The sequence below is a fragment of the Calliphora vicina genome, chromosome 5, assembly GCF_958450345.1.
Source record: "Calliphora vicina chromosome 5, idCalVici1.1, whole genome shotgun sequence".
Classification (NCBI taxonomy): domain Eukaryota; kingdom Metazoa; phylum Arthropoda; class Insecta; order Diptera; family Calliphoridae; genus Calliphora; species Calliphora vicina.
The window spans coordinates 76,252,685-76,278,065 of record NC_088784.1 but is presented as its reverse complement, the minus strand read 5'-3'; the positions used below and the strand labels follow the sequence as shown (position 1 = coordinate 76,278,065).

Here is a 25,381-nt window from a genome sequence, read left to right as displayed (position 1 = left end):
ATCCGAAAAATGCCTAGTGTCCATAAATAAGATATCAATACATTTTAGAATAACGATTATATGGGTGCCTACTAGGGATGCCAAACGGGACTGGGTTTTACAAATGCTGGGATTCGGGATTTTAGAAATGTAAATCCCGGGATTCCGGGATATTGTTACGTTTTAACCTTTTCAAAACGTTGGTTTATTTCCTTTAAATAAACCGGATACTTTAAATAAATAGTCACTCAGTGTTTTTATACACGTTTATAAATTCGCAGAAATACAGACACACTTTATAATGTACACGAATTCACTTGAAAATACAGCACACTTTAAGGCACTCAGTTGATGTTTATTCGAATAGCGTCTCTGATAAACTAAACCAGCGAAATGCAAACTCACACCACTACAGTTTTTAGATATTGTAGTTGAGAATTATTCTCTGGCAAAAACAAAAACAACTAGCTGAAATAATGAAATAAACAAGCATAAAAGCGTAACACAACCTGCTTCTATCAATGCTCATGCGAGACTGACTGTTTTTATACAATGTGTGTGCTTGCGTACATGTGAAAATAAAAACAAGAGAGCTCATTTGAGAGCTCATTGCATTTCGCTGAACTAAACTCATGACTGCAACCTCTGCCACTATTTATAACACTGCCACCTGCACTCAAGATTGTTCTTTAACTGTCAAAGCTCGTATATTCGAAGTCTAGAGCTGGTGAACTTTCTACAATGTTCTTTAACTGTCGCAGCAAACATTCAGCGTTGCCATACTTACGATCAATGATCAACTCAAAGCTTTTATTCAATGTTAATAATGCCCACAAATATGTTACAGTTTAACAGGCACTGCTATTTGAAAGTACTTATGTAACTTAAAATCAGCCGTTAAAATCGTTATATTTGAATTCAAGTACAATTTCGTAACAATATGTTAATAAATATTATTATTATTATCTTAATTAGGGCACCTTCTCAATTGACAATATAGATTTCATATAAATGAAACGATAACTTAATAAGATCAGTCACTTTGATTTAGTGTTCAGATCTGTTAAAAATGTATTTAATTTTATTCGCAATTGCTTCTATTGTATTCGTGTGGATCATAAATCGTTGGAATACCAGAAGATTTGTGAGGCTGGCCTATAAAATACCATCGAATAGATTGCATACATTCTTTGGCTGGGGTAAAATACTTAAGACAAAAGGTAATTATGGTACCTTTAATGGGATTTAATTAAGAAATAATAATGACATCGTATGAAAATGTACATATTTAAATTGTGAAAATTATAAAACAGATTAAATGGATTGTGTAAAAAACATAAAAGAATAGAGTGAAAAAGAAAGAAATCATCTATTTAAATTATTAAAATTTCATATATTTTAAAAAAAAGCTTGACTCCAACGTTCGATCTGCCAAAACTTTATTTAATCTCTACAATCTAAAAAATGTTTATTCTGGATCGTTATACTTAGTGAAAGTTCAGTGTCATGTGGCTTATATTACAAAAATAAACCTACAAAAAATAATACTGTGTCGTTGATTTAAACTTGATTTTAAAGTTTGGATCTTGCACCATTCAAACATATCAAAAACGGCTAAATTAAATTTTAATCAAAAACATTTTTTTATTAGATAAATCAAGATATGGCATTAACATTTGGAAATGATTTCAGGCATATGGCCATCACCTCATTGCTGAACACAATTTTACGATAAAACAGAAGAGCTGGGTTTTCCACTCTGTGAAGTGACCGCTCTTTTCAGCTCACTAAAACTAGGTCGCTATTTTAGCTCATTTAAACATTTTTATACCCTTCACCTTCGTGAGAAGGGTATATGGGCATTTCCATTATGGCGTGATGTTATATTTGTACGACAAAATTTAAAAAAAATTAATGATAAAGTCAAATTTGTAAAAGCTTTTTTTTTTACATTTGCGAAGTAATTAAGTACCTCTATATACAGTAAAAATATTAAAACAATTGACAATAAGGATTTGAAGGTATTAGTAAAAATATGCGATGGCGTTACGTTACCAAAAACAGAAGTACGGTTTGAGTTGCATTACAAAATTGCATAATTTAGTATCTGGCGTGACGTTACATGGAGTTACGTTACTTAAATTTTCATTTGATATATTTTTTGGTTAATAAATAAGAAAAAGATATAAATATAAGAAAATTATAAAAATATATTTATTATAATCTATATATGTATATAAAAATTAAATGGTCCATATATGTAATGCCATCACGTGAGAACGGCTGGAGCGATTTGACTGATTTTTTTTTTTATTCAATTCGGAATTTTCAGGATATGGTTTGTAAAGAAAAAAAAATAAAAAATTCCGGGTAAAACTCAGAAATTCTTTTTTTTTGTGAGTCCAGTCAATTGTAATAAAAAAGCTCCCTAAAGTATGCAGTACAAATTTCGGTATTTTATTTGCAAATAAATAAGAACAGGCTGGTGTGCGTGGCTTGGATAAACTTGAAGAACTAACATTAGTTAATGCTACCGTGCGAAGTCGAGCGGGTCAACTAGTATATATAATAGTTTTATGTTTTATTTTAGTTAAATTATATTTGGATTTCAACATTTTTAATATATAGATGCTCGTTAAACTGATATTAGGAAGTGAGCCAAATATAGACCGATCGTCACGAAATTAGGTAGAGTGATTTATGTTTACATTAAACTTATTTATGTTGAATTCTGGATAATTAATTTTTTAAGAGATTTATGTTCGTTAAAGTGATTTTTGGATATGGGCTTTATATGGGAGCTATGACTAATTATGAACCTATCATCATGAAATTATGTGATATGACTTCAATATACATATATACAACTTATTTGGAGCGAAATTTGTTAACATCCCTATATAAATTAAATATTTATTACCGATAAAGTCATATTTCGAGAGGACATTTGTATGAGGGCTAGGCTTCGTCCTTAAATTCCCAAGTTTTGTTTGCATCTGCATTGCCGATTGCCTTGCGGACTGCCTTCATTATTCTTTTTCAAACTAAATTTTTCTTGCCTTTTACGGTTTTTTATAATCTGGCGTGACATTACACACATTTGAAAATTAATATAAAATTAACTATTTGTTTAATAACCTATTTTTTTCTGTAATTAGTTTATTTTATAAAATATCACGCACTTGCGATCGTCAGCGTAGAGATAAAGAGAATATACATTTGTTTGGCGTGACGATATTTAAAGTATCATTAAAAGCAAATCAAAATTTTACCGTTAATTTTTATTTGTTTGCTCTTTTGGATTTATATTTCGGTAAGAGTGCTTTAGAACAATTACTCCTAGAAATTGTGTTTTATTGCCCTTAGAAATAAAACATCTCGCCATCGCAACTCAGGAAAGCTTTTTACTCTTTTATTTAGATAATTTTGAATATTTATCTTAAACTAGTTGACAGCCCCGGCTTCGCCCGGTAGCATTTACTAATGTTAGTTCTTCAAGTTTCTCCAACCCACATAGCCTGCCTGTTCTTATTTATTTGCAGTTGACTGGACTCAAAAAAAAAAAAATTCCGAGTTTTACCCTGAAAATTTCGAATCGAATAAAAAATAAGTCAGCCAAATCGCTCCAGCTGTTCACACGTGATGGACCATTTCATTTTAATATATATAGATAATACAAGAGAGGAAATACTGTTGGTTAACTTTTAATTTTTTGGTCTGGGTGGACTTTTCGCTGGAAATGCCCATATATAAGTTTGGCATTCCGTTTGTAATTTCTACATTTTTCATTTCCGACCCAATAAAGTATATATATTCTGGATCCTTATAGATAACGGAGTCTATTAAGTCATGTCCATATGTCTGTCTGTTGAAATCAACTTTCCGAAGTACCCAAATAACTTACATACATGATTCATACAGCAATATCTCCGGAATTCTTCCGGCTCGGTTGATATTTAAAATCGAGAAAATCGGTCCAGAAATGGCTGAGCTATAAGGAAAAAAATAGGATTTTTGACTTATATCTGTATTAAAAGTCATTAATATAGACAATATGTATATCTAATGATAGATATTTCAAAGACCTTTGCAATGGCGTATATAATACCATAATAAGTTGGACCTACAAAGGGACAAAATCGAAAAAATATTTTTGAACCCGAATTTTTTTTTTCACCAAAAGTCAAATATTAAAAAAAAAATTAAAAAAAAAAAATTTTAAATTTTAAAAAAACAATTCGAAAAAAAAAATTAAAAAACTACTTTGGAAAAAAAAATGTTTGTTTACCTAAAAAATATTTAAATTTTTTATTTTGAAGTATAATTTGGTGAAGTGTATATAAGATTCGCACAGCCGAATATAGCTCTCTTACTTGATCAAACTTATTTAAAATTTTTTACTTTGATTATTTTTCACGACTAGGTGAATTAAGATATTGCCAAAAAAAACTGTTGATGTGTGGGAATTTATTTGTATGTCCATGTTTTTAGAAAAATATATGGACAAAATTGGCAAACTTATCTCAGTATCTCACCTTATATTCTAACAGGGTGTCCTCGTCTACGATTCATTGATACATAATTTTACAAGCGGACCAGGACCAGCTTTAGAAAATTCAGTTTTATTACCACTTATTTGGCGATTGACACTACTGTGCAACGAAAGAAAAACCAATTTGTTTAACCAATCGCTATTTAATGCAATTTCCTTATTCATTCCAGATATTATATCAAGCATGTATAATTACGGTGAAAAATATGGTACGAATAGTATATTTTGGATGGGACCATGGCCGTTTTTTCTCACATCCGATCCACAGGTAATAAATGAAATATTTACATCAAAAAATTGTTTGGATAAACCAACATTATTATATGGCGGAATTACTAAAATAGCTGGTCAAGGTTTAATAACTGATAGTGGTATGTAAGAAAACAATTCGTGATACTTATTTACTACAAATTACTACTTAATAATTTGCAGAACCGATATGGGGTCGACATCGTAAATTGTTAAATAGAGCCTTCACAAATAAAATACAGCTCTCGTTTTTGCCCATATTTCATAAAGAAACCACAAGTTTCATTCAACGAATTGATGCAAGTGTGGAAAAGGGAGAGGACATTGATATGTTGGTGATATTAAGAGAATTAACTTTAAAGAATGCAACACGTAAGTACTGATATTTGTAACAGCACAAGGTCAATTCAATTCACAATATTCAATATTTTTGAAGGACGGAGTTTTAAAAGTGGCATATTTTTCAATTTAATTGAGATATTGACTTGGATTTTTTTTGTAAGTCCAAAAATTAACGTATCTATACAAAAAAATTTAGTTCGGGATAAATGTGAATCAAATTGTTTCTAATATTTGCAATCCTATTACAATTTTGATACAAATTTTAGTTTTAGAAACTCAATGAAGATTTCAAGGTTTTTTTAAATTTGTCATTCTAAATAACAAAGTGTAAAAAAACTTTTAAAAAGGTCAAAGGGAATCTCTACAATTTCTAAAAAATGGAGCAAAAATCTCTAAAATGGTATTTTTTTACAATTTTGCTCATAGGGCCCACATTTCCTTCGGGGATAAATAGGGAACACATCAAGGTTTCCAAAGCTGATTTCCGTTTTGTGATCACAGCTTTGGGATTTTAAAACATGCGGCCCAAAGTTCAAATTTTGATAAAAAAATAGGTCAAATTCCGAAGGGCGTAGGGGCGATATATTCGAAAAATAGGACATGTTTTTTTATACCAACATGTTCTTCGTAAAGATACATTACAGAAAAACATAAAATTCTTATATGTTCTTAAAGAATTTTTTTTTTTATAAAAAAAAGTGTTAAGTCACCTTTTCGCCCAAAAAACAGCAAAAATCTACCATTCACCTTCGCACAGTGGTATGAGAATAAAAAAAAGAGGGAAATAAATCTGTAACTTCTAAACCCTTACGCCGCTTTGAATGAAATTTCACATGCACAAAGAGGAAGTGCAGTCGAGTTTAAGTTTTGAATTTGGACGTCATGAGCCCACCAGAAGCGGGACCAGTGGTTCCCAAAGTAGGACACCTCGGGTATGTTCAATTTTTAAAATGATACTATTTCTTCGTTTGTGTTACAATTTAAAAAAAATTACACTTATAGAATCTCCTCATCGAGCACTACATAAAACTATCAATTATCTCTTATAGCTTAGGAGATATTCGCATTTGAAAATTTAATTTTCAACATTTTTACCCACCCTACTCCAGTTTTTTGGTGAGCGCGGTTCCAAATATTCCCCGATTTTATCCATTTTTCTTTTATAGGATTAACAATAGATCTATATATCAAATAAAGAAAGAAATGTTTAAAAATCATGGCTGAGTCCAAAGTTATATTCATTTGAATTTAAAAAAAAAAATTTGGGAAAAAAGTACTTTTATTCTTTTAAGTTATCTAAAAAATTTCTAACAGGATGTATAATGAATTTGTACTTTTTGAAAAGCTAACTTTACGCCAAATATTTTAAATGAAAAAAACATTTATAACTTTTGATACCGACGGGAGCAGGTCCATTCAAAAAATGCCTATTTTTTATGTAAAATTCAACTTTAGTGCATAAATTCTCAAATCGCATATTCGATATCAAAATATAGTAACCTATTTTAGATGGCCCAATAAGTTCTTAATTATTTTGTAAAGGGTTCCGATAACCCCGCCCCTGGTATGTATATTATAGCCAAAAAAACGAAAAATCCCATTTTTGGGATTTTTCAAGATTTTTTTAGGTATTGCGGGATACTTGATAACAAATTTCAAAATTTGTTTTCATTTTTCCATTTTAAATAGAAAAATCTACATAACTGTGAAATTTCATTAAAAAATATTCATAAATAAAAATTTTATTTCAATTTGAAAAATTTGTTTCTATGCAAAATTCAATAAAAAGCATTTTTTGTCATATTTTTCAAAAAAGTATTCCATGAATTTTTTAATTGTCAAAAGTTATATACATTTTTGAAAAATAGACAAAATCCTCTATCCATTGATATATAACATGTCTACCTTATGTTTTTTACGTGTCAAATAAATTAGGGAAAACAAAACAACTCGCTGAGAATTTACCTAGCACTGTTATTTACTTTCATAAAAATGTTGTTATGTAGGCAACAAGCTTTTTTATGAATTTCTATGTTAGAATTTCTATTTTTATTTTGGATCCATATTTGATATTGCTCTGAAATCTTTTGTATATTATTGGTAATTTAATTGTAAAACAACATCCAACAACAAAAATTCGAGTTCATTCGGAACAAAATTACACCCAAAGTTTTTAAAAAAGCGGAAAAATGGCAAAATTTTAAAATTTAAGTTTTTGAAATGCCTATAACTCGGAAATTATAAGATATAAATAGCACACGCAAGCCTGTTTTTTCAAGACCTATCCGAGCGCTATTTAAGAATATAAAAATCTTTGAAATCGGATGGGGAACAAAAAAAAAATAAATTTTACATATCGAAGGTACCCTACTTTGTGGCCTGATAGCGCCGCGCCTGAATCATTTGTAGGGTCCATTTTGACATCTTAAACTCGAATACTCCATGGCTATGTCCACGTCCAATTTTATTCTGATCGGATGAGCCGTTTGGAAATGACAGATTTATTTCCAAAAAATGTCGATTCTGGCCCACTGTGCAATGTGACTATTCTCAAATGAAAGAGATTTTTATGTAGATTAATAATCCAGAAAATTGGAGGGTCGTTCGTGAAATATTTGTTTATGATTTCGAATAAAAAACTATTTTTTTTTTAAATATTTTTTTTTTTTCGAAAGTTTGAAGAAATATTTATCTAAACTATTTGGAACACATTTTGCTAAGAATAATAGGTAATAAGTTACATGGATGAGAAAAAACAAATGTTTGCCAAAATGTAAAATTTTGACCACATCTAACTCAGAGAGTTCTTGACCGATCTTGTTGAAATATTGTGTCTAACCTAGGATAGATCGGAAGACTTCGATTTTCACTTGACATGAAATTCCCCATATGTATTTTATTAAAAATTTAAAAATTTCTGTACATTTTTTTTTATAGAAACAACATTAAAAAGAAATATAGACTTGACAAAGTTCAACGCTACTTCAATGTCAAAGCATTTTGAAAGGTAAGCTCCAAAATCTTAGCCTAATTATTAACTAAACTTAAATATTTACTTACAAACTGTTCTTACAAGAAATTAAATTACTAAACATCACTAAAAATTAAAAAAAAAATTGGAAAATTAAATTTCATTTTCCAGGAGAAAATACACAAAAAGAAACATAATCCTCTGAATAAAGCATTTAAAAGAATAAACTCAAGTTGGAAATTACATTAGAAAAAAAGATATTTCATTATATATTGTACATACATACAATTGGTGTATTCAAACGGTCTGCTATTAGGTCGTATTGTCATAATGTCTTAAAATATTATTTTAGTTTAAACAAATTTTTGTATTGCCATCTATTAAAGCCTTAAAATAAATTTTTATTTTTCAAAGAGTTTTAGGGTTTGTCGGAGACGTTTGTTTGAATAAAATTTTGAACATTAATTGGATTCGCAAACTAGCCGAGCTTTATACATATAAGTCAGCCAGGGTAGGTATTAACATGGTTCGAGAACTTCTCGATGAATCATGGGATGTTGTGCAGCAAAAAGATACCACAGATCCCAGCTATTTACCCGATGTGAATAGTGTTTTGGATCATGTTTTGAATGGCACTCAACAAAATATGTTAAATTTGGATGAAATACCAGGAGTTATAATGCAACTCTTTGTTGCGGCATTTGAAACTACATCTACCACATTATTTTTGGTACTCTCGATGCTGGCCATGCATCCGGAGTATCAGGAACTGGCCTATGAAGAAATAATGGGCATTTTAACGGATGATGATGATAGCGAAATGACGGTGGAAAAGGTGGATCAATTGACTTATTTAGAAATGGTATTCAATGAGACAATGCGTCTTTTACCCGTAGTACCGATGGTGTTTCGAAAAGTATCAAATGGGGATGTAACTCTCAGCAATGGCATGACATTACCGGTTGGTCAAATTATTAGTATTGACATTTTTCGCTTGCATCGCAGTAAAGCTATTTGGGGTCCCGAGGCGAATGCATTTAATCCCGATAATTTTTTGCCTTCAAATGTCAGCGCACGTCATCCATTCTCATTTATACCATTTACTAGAGGTCACAGAATGTGTATTGGTATGTTATAGAAACATATATTGCTTATAAAACATAAATTTACTTATTTTATTTTTTTTATTTTATATGTAGGTTGGAGATATGCCACATTATTTTCGAAAATAACACTGGCAAAACTAATAAAAAAGTACAAATTTTCGACAGATTTTAAATACAAAGATTTAGAATTTGTGAATCATATTTCATTAAAAATGGTGGAACAACCGCAACTGCATCTTGAAAGAAGATAAGTTTGCAAAATCAAAAATTTATTAGAGTTAAGTAATTAAGTTTTGGGACACATAGTAAAGATACATATGTATTATTATGATAAAAAAAAAAAATAAAAATGTTTTACTTAAAAAATTATTTATATTACAATTACATATTTATTAGGTTTTTAATTACACTGCGTTACAAATGAAAAAAAAAACAACCAAAATTTTTTACATTAATTAAGCTTAAATTTATCATGTAAGTAAAAAAAAATCCAAAAAATCTTACAATTTGAACGCAAAATATTGTGATACTTTAACTTTTTCTTATGAGCTTTGATTGATCTTCTCGTTTTTAACGCCAACAGTAATCACAGTAGTGTTCTAATGGACTTTAGATCATTTTTAAAGCTTCTTTATATGGTGGAACCAGGATGTAAATATGAGCAGGGTGAGAGGAGACACATATTAGATGGAAAAAATACAAGTGAGAATGATGAAAGTAAATTTTCAATGACATTCTGAAAACCAACTTTTCATAAGTTTTAAACATATCGTTAACTAGCTGTTCTACATTTTCGGCTCTGCTGTTCTCTAGGTTCATTGTGATGAACAGGGAAACCAAAATATGCAAATGCATGTTTTTTCTGGTGAGTCTAATGAGCACATGGATAAGATATTTACACGTTTCAGAAATATTTAAGAATTTTGGCATCGATTTGTTAGTGCATATTTTTGCATATTTTACCCTTAAATGCATATTTTTGCATATATTTGTTTTAAGAGCATATTTATGTCATATTTTTGCGTTTTTAGAGCATATTTTACTGTTTAATAGCATATTTTGACTTTATTAAAAACAAATTTTGTCTTACTTATTTGTCGCTGCTCTGTTACAGGTTTTTACTTCCTTTGTTTAAAATTCAAAATTGAAAAATAGATGGCTTTTTTTTAATATAAAATAAGCACTATTTTCATAATAGCGCCATCTAAATATCAAATTTTAGTTCTAATTAAACCGTTCTAAGTGTTAAAGAAATATTGTCTTTTAAATTTCCTTCTGTAACATCAGTTGATGTCGAAAGAACATTTTCTATGTATAAAAATGTTTTCAGATCCAATAGACAGCGATTTTTATTTGAAAATTTAAGTCAATATTTTGTAATTTATTGCAATAGTAACCTTAATTGAAGATGTGACTTTATATTTATATAAAATATCATCAAAAAATACCTTTCGAGGCCTTTTCATAGCTTAAGTTATCGGTCATAAATGTTTAATTTATCTATGTTTCTACACAAATTTCGCTCCAAATAAGTTTTATATGTACAAAATTCATGTCAAAATTTTGTTACGATTGGTCCATAATTTGTCATAGCTCCCATATAGACCCGCTTCCGAAAATCACTTTAACATGCATAAATCTCTTAAAAATGTTGGTATATACACAAAATTCAACATAAATAACTTACATATAGACATAAATCACACGACCTAATTTCATGGTGATCGGTCCATAATTGGTCATAGCTCCCATATAAGGCCCACTTCCGAAAATCACTCACGAATATAAATTATTGATATTTTAAAAGAAAAATATTTTTACTCATTTACTTGATGTATGTTTTATTATATTTTTTGTTAGACTTGTTTTTGTTCATGTTAATTTTGTTTATTTTTGAAATAAAAGTATATTTTTTGGTTAAAAATTATGTAAAAGTTTGTTTTTTTTAAGAGCATATTTTTTAAATTTTAAGAGCATATTTTAAAGTTTTTACTGCATATTTAAAGCGCTTAAAACACTTTTTTTAGAGCATATTTCGGGTTTCCCTGGTGATGAACCTTGGAACCGAGTTGGGAATATTATCACCCATGATCCTATAAATTTAGAATTAAGATTTGATCAATACGGGAGTTATGCATGTATTGCAAATAGAGTGTGGAATGTTTGTGGTTATAAATTTCGGTGCTTCTTTTTTATGTTTAGTTACTAGGGTATTCATTCGACTAATGATCGTTCGATTAATCGAATAATTTCTTACGAATAATTATTAGAACAACGAATAATTCAAACAATTTTATGTAGAATAATCGAATAAAACGAATAATATTTAAATTTATTAAATTGCTTAAAATTTTTCATAATTTCAAATATAAATAAGTAAAAATGACTCACAAAAATTATATTGTTTCTGAACTTCGAAAAATAACTAAAGACAAAGGGACTTTCGATCACTGTAGATGAGTGTTCCGATAGCTCCTTTACCTAACATAGAAATTCATAAAAAAGCATGTTGCCTACATAACAACATTTTTATGAATGTAAATAACAGTGCTAGGTAAATTCTCAGCGAGTTGTTTAGTTTTCCCTAATTTATTTGACACGTAAAAAACATAAGGTAGACATGTTATATATCAATGGATACAGGATTTTGTCTATTTTTCAAAAATGTATATAACTTTTGTCAATTAAAAAATTCATGGAATACTTTTTTGAAAAATATGACAAAAAAAGCTTTTTATTGAATTTTGCATAGATACAAATTTTTCAAATTGAAATAAAATTTTTATTTATAATAGTTTTTAATGAAATTTCACAGTTATGTAGATTTTTCTACTCAAAATGGAAAAATGAAAACAAATTTTGAAATTTGTTATCAAGTATCCCGCAATTCCTAAAAAAATCTCGAAAAATCCCAAAAATGGGATTTTGACGTTTTTTGGCTATAATATCCATACCAGGGGCGGGGTTATCGGAACCCTTTATAAAATAATTAAGAACTTATTGGGCCATCTAAAATAGGTTACTACATTTTGATGTCGAATATGCGATTTGAGAATTTTTGCCCTAAAGTTGAATTTTACAAAAAATATAGGCATTTTTTGAATGGACCTGCTCCCGTCGGTATCAAAATTTATAAATGTTTTTTACATTTAAAATATTTGGCGTAAAGTTAGCTTTTCAAAAAGTACAAATTCATTATACATCCAGTTAGAAATTTTTTAGATAACTTAAAAAGAATAAAAGTACTTTTTTCCCAAAAAAAATTGCGAAAAATCGCCTTTTTTAAATTCAAATGAATATAACTTTGGAGTCAGCCATGATTTTTAAACACTTCTTTCTTTATTCTTGATATATAGATCTATTTTTAATCCTATAAAAGAAAAATGGTTAAAATAGGGGAATATTTGGAACCGCGGTCACCAAAAAACTGGTGTAGGGTGGGTAAAAATGTTGAAAATTAAATTTTCAAATGCGTATATCTCCTAAGCTATAAAAGATAATTGATAGCTACGACGAGGTTTTATGTAGTGCTCGACGAGGAGATTCTGTATGTGTATTTTTTTTAAATCGGAACACAAACGAAGAAATATGATTATTTTAAAAATTGAACATACCCGATGTTTCCTACTTTGGGAACCCCTGGTCCCGTTTCTGGTGGGGTCATGAGGTCCAAATTCAAAACTTAAACTCGACTACACTTCCTCTTTGCGCACGTGAAATTTCATTCAAATCGGCGTAAGGGTTAAGAAGTTACAGATTTATTTCCCTCTTTTTTTATTCTCATACCACTGTATGTTATTTAAAATTTGTTTATATATTTATTGGCTTAAGAGATACATAGGGTGCCAAAAAAAAACAAAATACAGTTTTTATCCGCTTTTTCCCCTAAAAAGCTTTTTTTCAAGTGGAGTACAATCCATGCAGTTTAAGGTTTTTTTTTATCTTTATTAGTATTGAAGATATAAGGTTACTGAATTTACCCGGTTTTACCCTTTTTACCCCCTAAACGTTCGAAATCCCTTCTTAGTTGATCGTTTTGGTGAGAGAGGAACTCACAGTTAAAATGTTATGAATCTGTGCGATGATGAATAAGTCAGTCAGTAATGTTACTCTATTATATATATAGATTTATTCTAATTCCCGATAATAGTAAGTTAAATAGATAAAATTTACAATAGACTTTGACAATAAAATGCATAATAAATAATAAATGAACTTGAGCCAAATTAAAAATTTACTTTCAATTTATTAGAATGTTTAAACTTTTAACATTTGTGATATAGCACTCCAATAAAAAAGTTGTAAGAGATAAAAATAATCGCTTTGATTGTTTTAATTGTACTTTAAAAATTAGCTGTTAATACAACTTTTACAACGAGGGCGGGGTCAATAAGTCCGTGACTTTTTGTATTACCCGCCTCTTAACTGAAAAGGAAACACTGCTACTGTCAACAGGCATTTGTCAGTTGACTTCTGTCAAAATTTGAACAATTTAATTTAGGGCCATTATTACAACTTGCCGTTATAGTCAAAGTTACCTTTAAGGGTACCTTTTTCTATTGCTTAAAGTTACCTTTAACTACACAGAAACAAATATATTTCTATTCAAACATTTATCACATATTGAACTGATTTCAATTATTTCATAATTGAATCAAGTATTCATTTGCTCAAAAACAAAATTTTCTGATATTTTCTATTGAATTCCGAGTTTTGAATTTGATAATTATGACAATTGAATATACAATTTTCGTTATTGGTTGAACTTTAAATACAAAAATTATTGAACAGATAATGTTCGTAATTGAAAATACAAAAAATAACAAAAATGTGTTTTCAATTATGAAAATTATCTATTCAATAATTTTTGTATTTAAAGTTCAACCAATAACGAAAATTGTATAATCAATTGTCAAAATTATAAAATTCAAAACTCAAAATTCAATAGAAAATATCAGAAAATTTTGTTTTTGAGCACATGAATACTTGATTTAATTATGAAATAATTGAAACCAGTTCAATATGTGATAAATATTTGAATTGAAACGGTTTAAAAAATAGTCTTTTCTATGTATAACGGAAAGTTGTAATAATGGCCCTTAGTTTGTTTTTTATAGCCATTGATAGCAGAATACCGCGTGACTTGAGAAAAATACCATATTTCAAACCAAGGCTTGGCATGATAAATACTCTGCACCATCAATTTATATGGTAAAAAAGTGGTTTACTGAATTTCGTTGTAGCCATACAAGCTCGAAAGATGCCGAACGTTCTGAACGTCGGAAATTGAAAGTGCGAGAGCTTGTGAAAGCCATAATAATAAGGACAATCGAATAACAGTTGCCATTCGAATGATTCTGCATTGATGACTGAATTTTAAAAATTTGGCTACAAAATTTTAGAAGGGGTAACAAAAGTTCGGTTGCTTCAACCGAAATTCTTCCTTAGTAACTGATTTTATGTTGCTAGAACCGAAAAATTGTGAATCCGAATCATTCGATTGGCAACAAATTCAGTTGCCACAAAGAATTTGTTTTTTCAATTTTTGTTGCCTATAATTAAGGCTTGAATCAAATTTAACCCATGCACCTCGAACGATATTAATAGTTATAAATGCAACTGATTTTAAAATTTAAAATTATTTGCACGTGTAGCATTTTTGTAATACTCGTATCAAAAATCATATTTAAAATACTTTGTAATAGTGTTTTTCTAAAACGAATACATAAAATACAATAAATATAGTTTATATTTACATTTTTATTGCCAATAGATGTTCTTTCTATTGGCAATAAAAATGTAAAAAAAAATAGTGTAAAAACCAAAGGTTCGAAAGAATTAATTCTTAATTCCATTTACGAAATCAAAATAAATTTGATCATAGGTAAATGATTAAAAGCGAAACAAAAATTTAATCATTCAAAGGTTGAATGAATTCTGCTAAGAATTATTTCAACGATAAATGAGTTCTATTTAAATAAAAGCCGTTGAGTGGAGCTAAATAATTAGATGTTGAGATTGGATTTATGGAATGAATGGCTGATATTTTTTTTTAATTCCAAATAATTTAGGAATTAAGGTATTAAGCTAAATCGAATTAATTAATTCAAGGCTTTGCTAAAAATAAAGAAAAAATTATTATTAATCCAGGAAAAGTTGATGGCAGCCTTCACTTGTTTTATGGCATTTAGTTTGGTTTATTTAAAGGAAATAATGAATGTTCCAAACTTTACTTAAGATTTGAAGCCATTTTTAAGAGAAAAAAACGATTTTCATTGTTGAACAATATTTCAAAAATAATAAAAGTTTTGCAGCCATTGATCGATCGTTTAAAATCATCCTAAGCGATGAAGCACATTTTCACCTTGATGTTGAATCCACAAAGTGTCACTGTTTTGTGGGGCTTTTTAGGATGGAGGCATCATTGGACTACACTATTTCGAAAATATTGATCGATATCGTGACTTGATAACAAAGAAAATTGCAAAATGTTTTGAAATGTATTAAATTTTTGGAGGTTGTTCTACAATTTGGTTCATAGCTCTGATTCTAATTAATCAATTTGGCCCAATATTTGAGGAAATTTCATCCCCCTAAGTCCTTACCTGTTAAAGGGAAAGTGAAGCAAATACAAATAAATAGCTTATATTTGTACACATATTCAATCCTTTCCAAATGACAACCTCACCCACTGCCCAGTACGGACTTGGTGATCCCTGTTAACACTAACGAGGCTCTGTGGAATGTCGGACTGGAGGATCGGGTGAAGAAGTCTAATCAACTACTACATCATAAATTGAGACGATTTTAGCAGACGAAACAAATTAAAAACAACAAAGATCTGATAAAACAAGTAAGAAAGTATGGTCGGTCAAGCCCGACCATATAATACCCTACACTAAGTAAAAGAGTAAAAACATATTTCTTTTAAAATTTCAATAATTTGTATTTTTGAGTGATTTTCGGAAGTGGGCCTTATATGGGGGCTATGACCAATTATGGACCGATCACCATGAAATTAGGTCGTGTGATTTGTTTCTATATGAAAGTTTACTATGTTGAATTTTGTGAGTATACCAACATTTTTAAGCGATTTATGCACGTTAAAGTGATTTTCGGAAGCGGGTCTATATGGGAGCTATGACTAATTATGGACCGATCGTAACAAAATTTGGTGACATGAATTTTGTACATATAAAACTTATTTGGAGCGCAATTTGTGGAGATACATTTATAAATTAAACATTTATGACCGATAAAGTCCAATTTCGGAAGGAAATTTGTATGGGGGCTAGGTGAAATAATGGACCGATTTCAGCCAATAGGCTTGGTCCTTGGGCCGGAAAAATAATATGTACCAAATTTTATCGAAATATCTTCAAAATTGCGACCTGTACTCTGCGCACAAGGTTTACATGGACAGCCAGCCAACCAGCCAGCCGACCAGACGGACGGACGGACATCGTTTAATCGACTCAGAAAGTGATTCTAAGTCGATCGGTATACTTTAAGGTGGGTGTTAGACTAATATTTTTGGGCGTTACAAACATCTGCACAAACGCATAATACCCTCCCCACTATGGTGGTGCAGGGTATAATTATGACGACATTTAGCCTAACTCGATTTGGAGCCTGGAACGTAAGGACGCTTTTAGAACCATCGCAACTAGAACTATAACCTGCTATTCTTGGGGATAAGTGAATTTCGCTGGCTAGATTTTGGTGAAACAATAACCACGGAGGGACACCATCTTCTACAATCCGGTAAACCAGAAAATGACATAAGATCATCTGGTGTTGACCTGCTGCTGTCAAAATAATCCCATAATGCCTTTATTAGTTGGAAACGATATTCAGATAGGATTATCTGAGTAAGGCATATCACTAGAATGTTTCAGAATATTCTGTAAAAGAGTCAGTCTCCACGATCGTGCAATATCGTCCTAGAACATCGCCAATATTTTAGTGGTCCTGACAAATATGCGGCGGATCCTTGTTTACCCGCAAACCGGCCCATAAATTAACATGGGTATCTCCAGATCACGCAACTGAGAATCACATAGCAATCAGCCGAAAATGGCGCGGTCCCCTTTTGAACGTAAGATGCAAACGAGGCGCTGACATTGTATGTGACCACCATCTAGTGGAGGCAAATAAGCGCATCAAATTAGCTGCAGTAACTAGTAATGTCCCATCAACCTAGACAAATATGGCATTAGCTTTAACTCTTTTAGCCACGCTTTTTTGTGTATAAGTTTAAAATCAAAACAATTGCATTTGTACTTTAATCAAGGTTAGTTTATTATAAAAAGTAAGAAAAAATTAATAAAAACATGAAAAAACCCCATTCCTAGGTTTTTTGTGCAGTGAAGTGGTTAGTTTACTAACCACCATGGCGGTTGGCATTATAAATAACTATGATACAAATTTGTGTGTTCCTACACATTTTTATACCCTACACCACCATAGTGGGGAGGGTATTATGCGTTTGTGCAGATGTTTGTAACGCCCAAAAATATTAGTCTAACACCCACCTTAAAGTATACCGATCGACTTAGAATCACTTTCTGAGTCGATTAAACGATGTCCGTCCGTCCGTCCGTCTGGTTGGCTGCACGCGGAGAAAAAATATAGTTGGGCATGGTTACTGTAACCATTTCAATATTGTTACAAGTTTTTTAACTATATTATAGTCACAGTAACCATTTACATGATTGTGGTAACCATAATATGGTTAACTTACGATTCACATGATTGTCTCAACCATATATATGGTTACAGTAAACATATATATGTTTGTGACAACCATTTATATGATGAAGGACTTATCATATTATGGTGCTCTAGGCTTAAGGCTTATCATAATCTGAGAACAACATATTATGATAAAATTATTCATCATAAATATGGTTGCCACAAAAATATATATGTTTACTGTAACCATATATATGGTTGAGACAATCATGTGAATCGTAAGTTAACCATATTATGGTTACCACAATCATGTAAATGGTTACTGTGACTATAATATAGTTAAAAAACTTGTAACACTATATAAATGGTTACAGTAACCATGCCCAATTATATTTTTTCTCTGCGTGTGGCTGGCTGGCTGTCCATGTAAACCTTGTGCGCAGAGTACAGGTCGCAATTTTGAAGATATTTCTATCAAATTTGGTACCAAGCCCATTGAAACTGGCTGAGACCAAGCCTATTGAAACTGGCTGAAATCGGTCCATTATTTCACCTAGCGCCCATACAAATGTCCCCTCGAAATTGGACTTTATCGGTCATAAATGTTTTATTTATCTATGTATCTACACAAATTTCGCTCCAAATAAGTTTTATATATACAAAATTCATGTCACCAAATTTTGTTACGATCGGTCCATAATTAGTCATAGCTCCCATATAGACCCGCTTCCGAAAATCACTTTAACGTGCTTAAATCACTTACAAATTTTGGTATATACACAAAATTCAACATAAATAACTTTCATATAGACATAAATCACACGACCTAATTTTATGGTGATCGGTCCATAATTGGTCATAGCTCCCATATAAGGCCCACTTCTGAAAATCACTCACGAATATAAATTATTTATATTTTAAAAGAAAAATATTTTTACTCATTTACTTGGTGTAGGGTATTATATGGTCGGGCTTGACCGACCATACTTTCTTACTTGTTTTTTATTGAATGAGTGAAAGTCTCTTAAAAAATAGATTTTTACAATATTTTCCAATTAATATATTTATCTAACCAGAGCACCCTGTCGACAAAGTTTTGCAAAAAATCTTAAACGATGACTTCAATAAATATAATTGTTTAGCAAAATGGCAATAGATGACAATAAACTATGTTTTAAAGTCTCTAGAAAATGTATTTAGTAAAGTGACCACTCAACCACAAAGAGTTAAAATAAATGAAATTAACACTTTTATTTTTAAGAAGCGTAATAAATTTAATAGATTTTTCAACTGTATAATTGTTTAAACAATTTAACTAACGACCTAAGAAAAGTACTTAAATTTGTACTAATTGGTGTAATTGTATTAAAATATTAGTTAAAAACTTTAATTTAATTATACTAGGGAATGATAGCTAATCCACAAAGAAAATCAATTTAATTTTCTGGGTGTATTTGAAAAAAAGTGAAATGTTTTATAATATCTTGAAGTGTTTCCAAATCACTATTGAGAATTTTTGAGTCATGGAAATATAACCATATACGGACACCACAACGTGATAAAAGATAAAATACCCAAAAAAATCCAAAGTCATGCTCCTTTTTTTATAGACCCCCAAAGATTTGGGAACTCGGTGTCATTTTTGCAAAAAAGTGATCATTTTCTCAGGCTCATATATTGCAAACGGTTTGGAATTTTGATTTACTCTCTTAGGCAAAGTTGTAGCCCTTGTCGTAAAGAATAAAAACATATAAAATCAAAACACTTTATCTTCAAGATCAAACTCGCAAAAACTGTTAAAATATTCGATTTTTTTTTACCTTTTTTCCCCTGTTCAGATCCATATGTAGCAAACCGTTCAAAATTCAACAAAACAATCAACTACAAAAATGTACCTAAGATCTCAATAAACAACTTTCTAGGACATATAAACTTCCTAGGAATGACTCCGTTTAGGTACGTCAATATAAGTTTGTAAAAAACAAGTAAGAAAGTATGATCGGTCAAGCCCGACCATATAATACCCTACACTAAGTAAAAGAGCAAAAACATTTTTCTTTTAAAATTTCAATAATTTATATTTTTGAGTGATTTTCGGAAGTGGGCCTTATATGGGATCTATGACCAATTATGGAACGATCATCATGAAGTTAGGTCGTGTGATTTATGTCTATATTAAAGTTAACTATGTTGAATTTTGTTTGTATACCAACATTTTTAAGCGATTTATGCACATTAAAGTGATTTTCGGAAGCGTGTCTATATGGGAGCTATGACTAATTATGGATCGATCGTAACAAAATTTGGTGACATGAATTTTGTATATATAAAACTTATTTGGAGCGCAATTTGTGGAGATACATTTATAAATTAAACATTTATGACCGATAAAGTCCAATTTCGGAAGGACATTTGTATGGGGGCTAGGTGAAATATTGGACCTATTTCAGCCAGTTTCAATAAGCTTGGTCCTTGGGCCGAAAAAATATTATGTACCAAATTTGATCGAAATATCTTCAAAATTGCGACCTGTACTCTGCGCACAAGGTTTACATGGACAGCCAACCAGACGGACGGACGGACGGATATCGTTTAATCGACTCAGAAAGTGATTCTAAGGGATCAGCCCAAGTAAGCTGCTTGAAGTTCAAAGTAAATGTGGCTGAATAAATTTAAAAATATGTAAAAGAAAATTATTGTTTTACTTAGGGAACCTTCTCAAACGACAATATTTGTTTCATATAAATTCAACGTTATCTTAATAAGATTCGTCACTTTGATTTAGTGTTCAGATCTGTTAAAAATGGATTTAATCTTATTCGCAATTGCCTCTATTGTATTCGCGTGGATCATAAATCGTTGGAATAGCAGAGCATTTGTGAGACTGGCCTATAAAGTACCATCGAATAGATTGCATACATTCTTGGGCTGGGGTAAACTACTTACGAAAGAAGGTAACGAAGGAAACTTAAAGGGATATAATTTAAAAAATTGATGTGAAAATTATAAAAAATACTATATGAATAATATGTAGCTGTGTACCGAAATACATATACATCCAGTGTCAATCATCCAAAATGGAAAATACTTAAAGAAATACGATAACATGAATAAAGATTATATGGACTGTGTAAAAGACATAAAAGAATAGAGTTAAAAAAAGAAAAAAATCGATTTAACTTATTTAACTTAAGACTGCAAGGTGAGATCTGCCAAAGCTTTATTTAATCTCCACAATATTTATTTGCGACCCTAAAAAGGTTTATTATGAATCGTTATAGTGAAAGTTCAGTGTCGAGGTTTATATTACAAAGATAAGCCTTCAAAAAATAATACTGTGTCTTCGATTTTAAGTATGGACCTTGTAAACATATCAAAAAGTGCTAATCTGCGAAATAGGAGAATATAAAGATAAATGACAATCATAACTTCGCGTTCTGCATCATTGAAAATCCGAGATACATATAGCCAAAAATATTACGAAATTGTCACACCTACACAGGAAAACAGATTCGTGATAGCAACCGAATTTATTGCAAATCGAATGATTCTACCTTAGTGATCGAATTTTACAGTTGGAAAAGGGAACAAAAGTTTGCTATCACAAATCTGTTTTCACTCTGTAGTGAATGTTTGTCTTACAATTATAGTCTTTATTAGAGGTAAAATTTTGAATGTGCTCTGACAAATTTGCAGATGTTCCATACCACACTTCTTGTGACTGTAACTATTATATTCGTATCATAAATCTATTTTAACCTTCAGACGGACATCGCTAAAACGACACCTCTATCTTTAAGAATACAGAATACACAACTCATTTATTATCATTTAGCAGTAGTGAAAACGACAATCACCAATTTTTTTTTCAGATATTCTTTCACACATGTATGAATATGGCAACAAATATGGACCAAACAGTGTATTTTGGGTGGGACCGTTCCCTTTCTTCCTCTCTTCTGATCCACAGATATTAAAGGACATTTTAACATCCAAAAATTGTATAGATAAACCACCATTAATATATAAGGGATTTTTTGTAACAGTCGGTGATGGTTTAATAAATGAAAATGGTATGTTGTTGAAACAAAATATCTACGAAGATTTATTAATCAATTATATTTGACAGAACCACATTGGCATCATCATCGTAAAATACTGAATAAAGCTTTTTCACATAAGAATTTGAGCTCATTTGTGCCGTTATTTAATAAAGAGATCAACAGTTTAATTCAACAAATACAGAAAAGTCTTGAAAAGGCAGAGGATGTTGATACGTTTTTGATATTTCGATCATTAACTATAAATATGGCGACAAGTAAGTAGTTATGTTTGGGAAAAATATTCAAAATTTTTATGACGAAATTTTAATGATGTCTTCAACAAATGGTGTTGGTTTTTTTAAGCATAAATATAGTGCAATAAATCGTATGGAATTCAAAACACTAATTTTATTCTTTAGAAACAGTACTAAAAAGAGACTTAGATCAGACAGATATGGACTCGATTGTTATGTCAAAAAATGCTCAAGGGTAAGTAGAATCATAAATAAATTTTGTAATATTTCATCACAATTTGTCAACTCCCACGGCCACCGTAACTACTACTCCCATTTTAGTCACAATAATTTATACAAACCGTGGAATTGCTCATTAAAAAAGGCATACAGGAATATACTATAACAATTTAACATTTACCTTATGATGTGGTGGTAAATTTTATGTTTTTTTGAAGTAAAATTTTTAGCTAACTACGTCATAAGTTAAAGGTTAAAGCAAATCATGTCTGCCGTTCGCAATATCGTGACCTAACCCTATAATTTTACTTATTTTTAGAGTTATGGAGATTTTAGCTGAAAATTGTTTTAATACAATTATGAGCATTAGTTGGATACGTAAGCTGGCCGAGATCAGTGTATATAAAACTAAAATGCAAGGTTTGAATATATTTAAAAGATTGATCAATGAATCTGTGGATATTTTGGAAAAAAATCGTACAACAGATCCCAGCCATTTGCCCGAAGTTAATAGTGCGCTGGAGTATGCTTTAAATGGTGTTCACCAGAACAGTCTAGCTGGGTCTGAAATATTACCGCATATGTTGCATTTATTTGCGGCGGTAAGTTTGAACAATAATTTTCATAAAAAAGTGAAAATCTCTAAAATAATTTTTTCTCAAGTCTTTTGAAACCACATCCTCCACATTGTTTTTGGTAGTCACAATGCTGGCCATGCATCCAGAGTATCAGCAATATGCCTATGAGGAAGTAATAAACATACTACCCGATGATGATAACACCGACATCACATTAGAACAGGTGGATCAATTGATGTATTTAGAAATGGTGTTAAATGAGACATTGCGAGTTTGTCCCGTAGTGCCCATGGTTTTTCGTAAAGTTTCAAATGAGGATCTTACTCTTAGCAATGGTTTAACATTACCGGTTGGTCAAATTATTAGCATTGATTTATTTAGCTTGCATCGCCGCAAAGATATTTGGGGTACCAAGGCAGACGATTTTAATCCTGATAACTTTTTGCCTTCAAATGTCAACGCACGTCATCCATTCTCATTTATACCATTTACGAAAGGTCAACGGTTTTGCATTGGTAAGAATTTGTCGAATAGCTTATAATTCATGCTTATTTTGATTTTGAAATTTTATATTTTTTTACAATATAGGTTGGAGATATGCATTAATATTTGTTAAAATTTCTTTGGCTAAATTAATAAAAACTTACAAATTTTCGACAGATTTTAAATACAAAGATTTAAAATTTGAGAATCACATTTCATTAAAATTAGTGGAAGATCCGCAAGTTCATATGGAACAACGAAAAGCTGGAGTATAAATCATTGAATGTAATAAAATTTGCGGAAAATAAAAGAAATATATTTGAGCAATTCACAAGGTCTCCTATCATGTCATATTGTCATAATGTCTTAATATTTCACAATGGTTTAAAAATGTTGTTATTGCCTTTCAAGCTAAAAATTTCCTAAAATAATACTACTCTGTATGCTATGTAGCAGAGACCTGCGCCGAACGACTAAAAGTCGGTTAAGCCGAGCACGATTCGTGAAATATTAGGAAGTTATGACATGATAGGAGACCTTTTGAATTGACCAAATATGTAGTTATATTGTGATATACCACAATTTAACCACATATAATGTTGTACATATTTAAAATTTAGCTGTGAAGGTTAGTTATAGTCTTGCTAGATCGATATTGGCTGAATGCTTGATTTATTTATTTTATTCTTAATTAAAATCAAGAAACCATTAATATTCGCAAAAATGTATTTATTTAAACCATACTACTATGGTGGTGTAGGGTATATACATACATATAATAAAAAGTAAGAAAGTAAAGTCGGTCAAAACTTACAATATAATGCCCTACAACAAGAATATACACAATGAAACAGTTTAATGTTGATGGAACATTAATAACCAGATTTAACCCCGTTTTCTCAACATGTGGTTGTTTTTCTTTATCGTGACGATATACTGACAGTTCTCATACAAAAAAAATATCTTAATTGGAAGTACTTATAGATTCCCCTCTTCCTATGTAAATGTCTGAAGGGATTTTTGGAAATTCAAAGGTGTAAGATGTAAAAACGAATCAATTTCTTGACCATCTTCTAAACTAATATATTATATCTACAAACAAAATTTAAAATGCATCTTTATGTACTTAAAAAATTACCAGACTGAAATAAAACACACAACCTAAAGCCTAGTACTCTGTTCGTATTTACAAAAAATTATGGTTTTTTATGCGAAAAATTTTACATGCTGTTTGACAGCTAACTGTTCGAGCGAAAGAAGTGCTGCGCAAGGTATATTAATTATAAGGTGGTGTCATCGGCGAATTCAGAATACCGAGCGAATTGATGATATTTTTTTTTATATGTAGTTTGACATTGTGCCTGCATTTGAAGGCGAATTGGCTGGCAGGGAAAAATGTCAAAAACAGCTCACAAATAAATCAAAGCGAATTTTTGTTAAACAAAAAATGTTTATAAATTTGAATCTGTTTGTAATTTAATTTGATGTTTTTAAAAATAAAACTAATTTCGTGTAGTATTATTATTGGTTTTAAAACATAAACGAATTTAACAGCAAAACAAAGTTTGACATTTACAAAATGTAAACAAAGTTTGACATTTATAATGCACCACGTCGGAAAATGAACATAGTAGCAAAAAACGATCAGCTGGTCTGATAACACTACCTTATAATTAATATACCTTGGTGCTGCGTACAGTGTTGTCAATTTAGCCCTTTTTGGGCTAAATTTAGCCCTTTTCAATCTTGTTTAGCCACAAAAAAATTAATTTAGCCTTTAGCCATTTTTTTAGCCTTTTTTATTTTCATTTAGCCATATATATTTACTCTAATGAAAATTATATATTTACTCTAATGATCTGAAATTTTTGCTGTTGAAAATTAGTAAAATCAGTTCAAAAAAATTGGTAG

The 25,381-nt window shown here is 30.4% G+C and overlaps 2 protein-coding genes across 2 annotated transcripts; both read left to right on the top strand.

Moving 5' to 3' along the window:
- Nucleotides 1-8,616: 8,616 nt before the first annotated feature.
- On the top strand, nucleotides 8,617-9,450 carry LOC135961393 (probable cytochrome P450 313a4). The gene is made up of 2 exons (XM_065512893.1): nucleotides 8,617-9,220; nucleotides 9,293-9,450. Exons 1-2 carry the CDS (start codon nucleotides 8,617-8,619, stop codon nucleotides 9,448-9,450), a joined length of 762 nt encoding a protein of 253 aa, XP_065368965.1.
- Nucleotides 9,451-20,696: 11,246 nt separating this feature from the next.
- On the top strand, nucleotides 20,697-23,745 carry LOC135961392 (probable cytochrome P450 313a4). The gene is made up of 7 exons (XM_065512892.1): nucleotides 20,697-20,847; nucleotides 21,766-21,966; nucleotides 22,023-22,211; nucleotides 22,356-22,425; nucleotides 22,729-23,011; nucleotides 23,073-23,502; nucleotides 23,576-23,745. Exons 1-7 carry the CDS (start codon nucleotides 20,697-20,699, stop codon nucleotides 23,743-23,745), a joined length of 1,494 nt encoding a protein of 497 aa, XP_065368964.1.
- The last annotated feature ends 1,636 nt before the right edge of the window (nucleotides 23,746-25,381 follow it).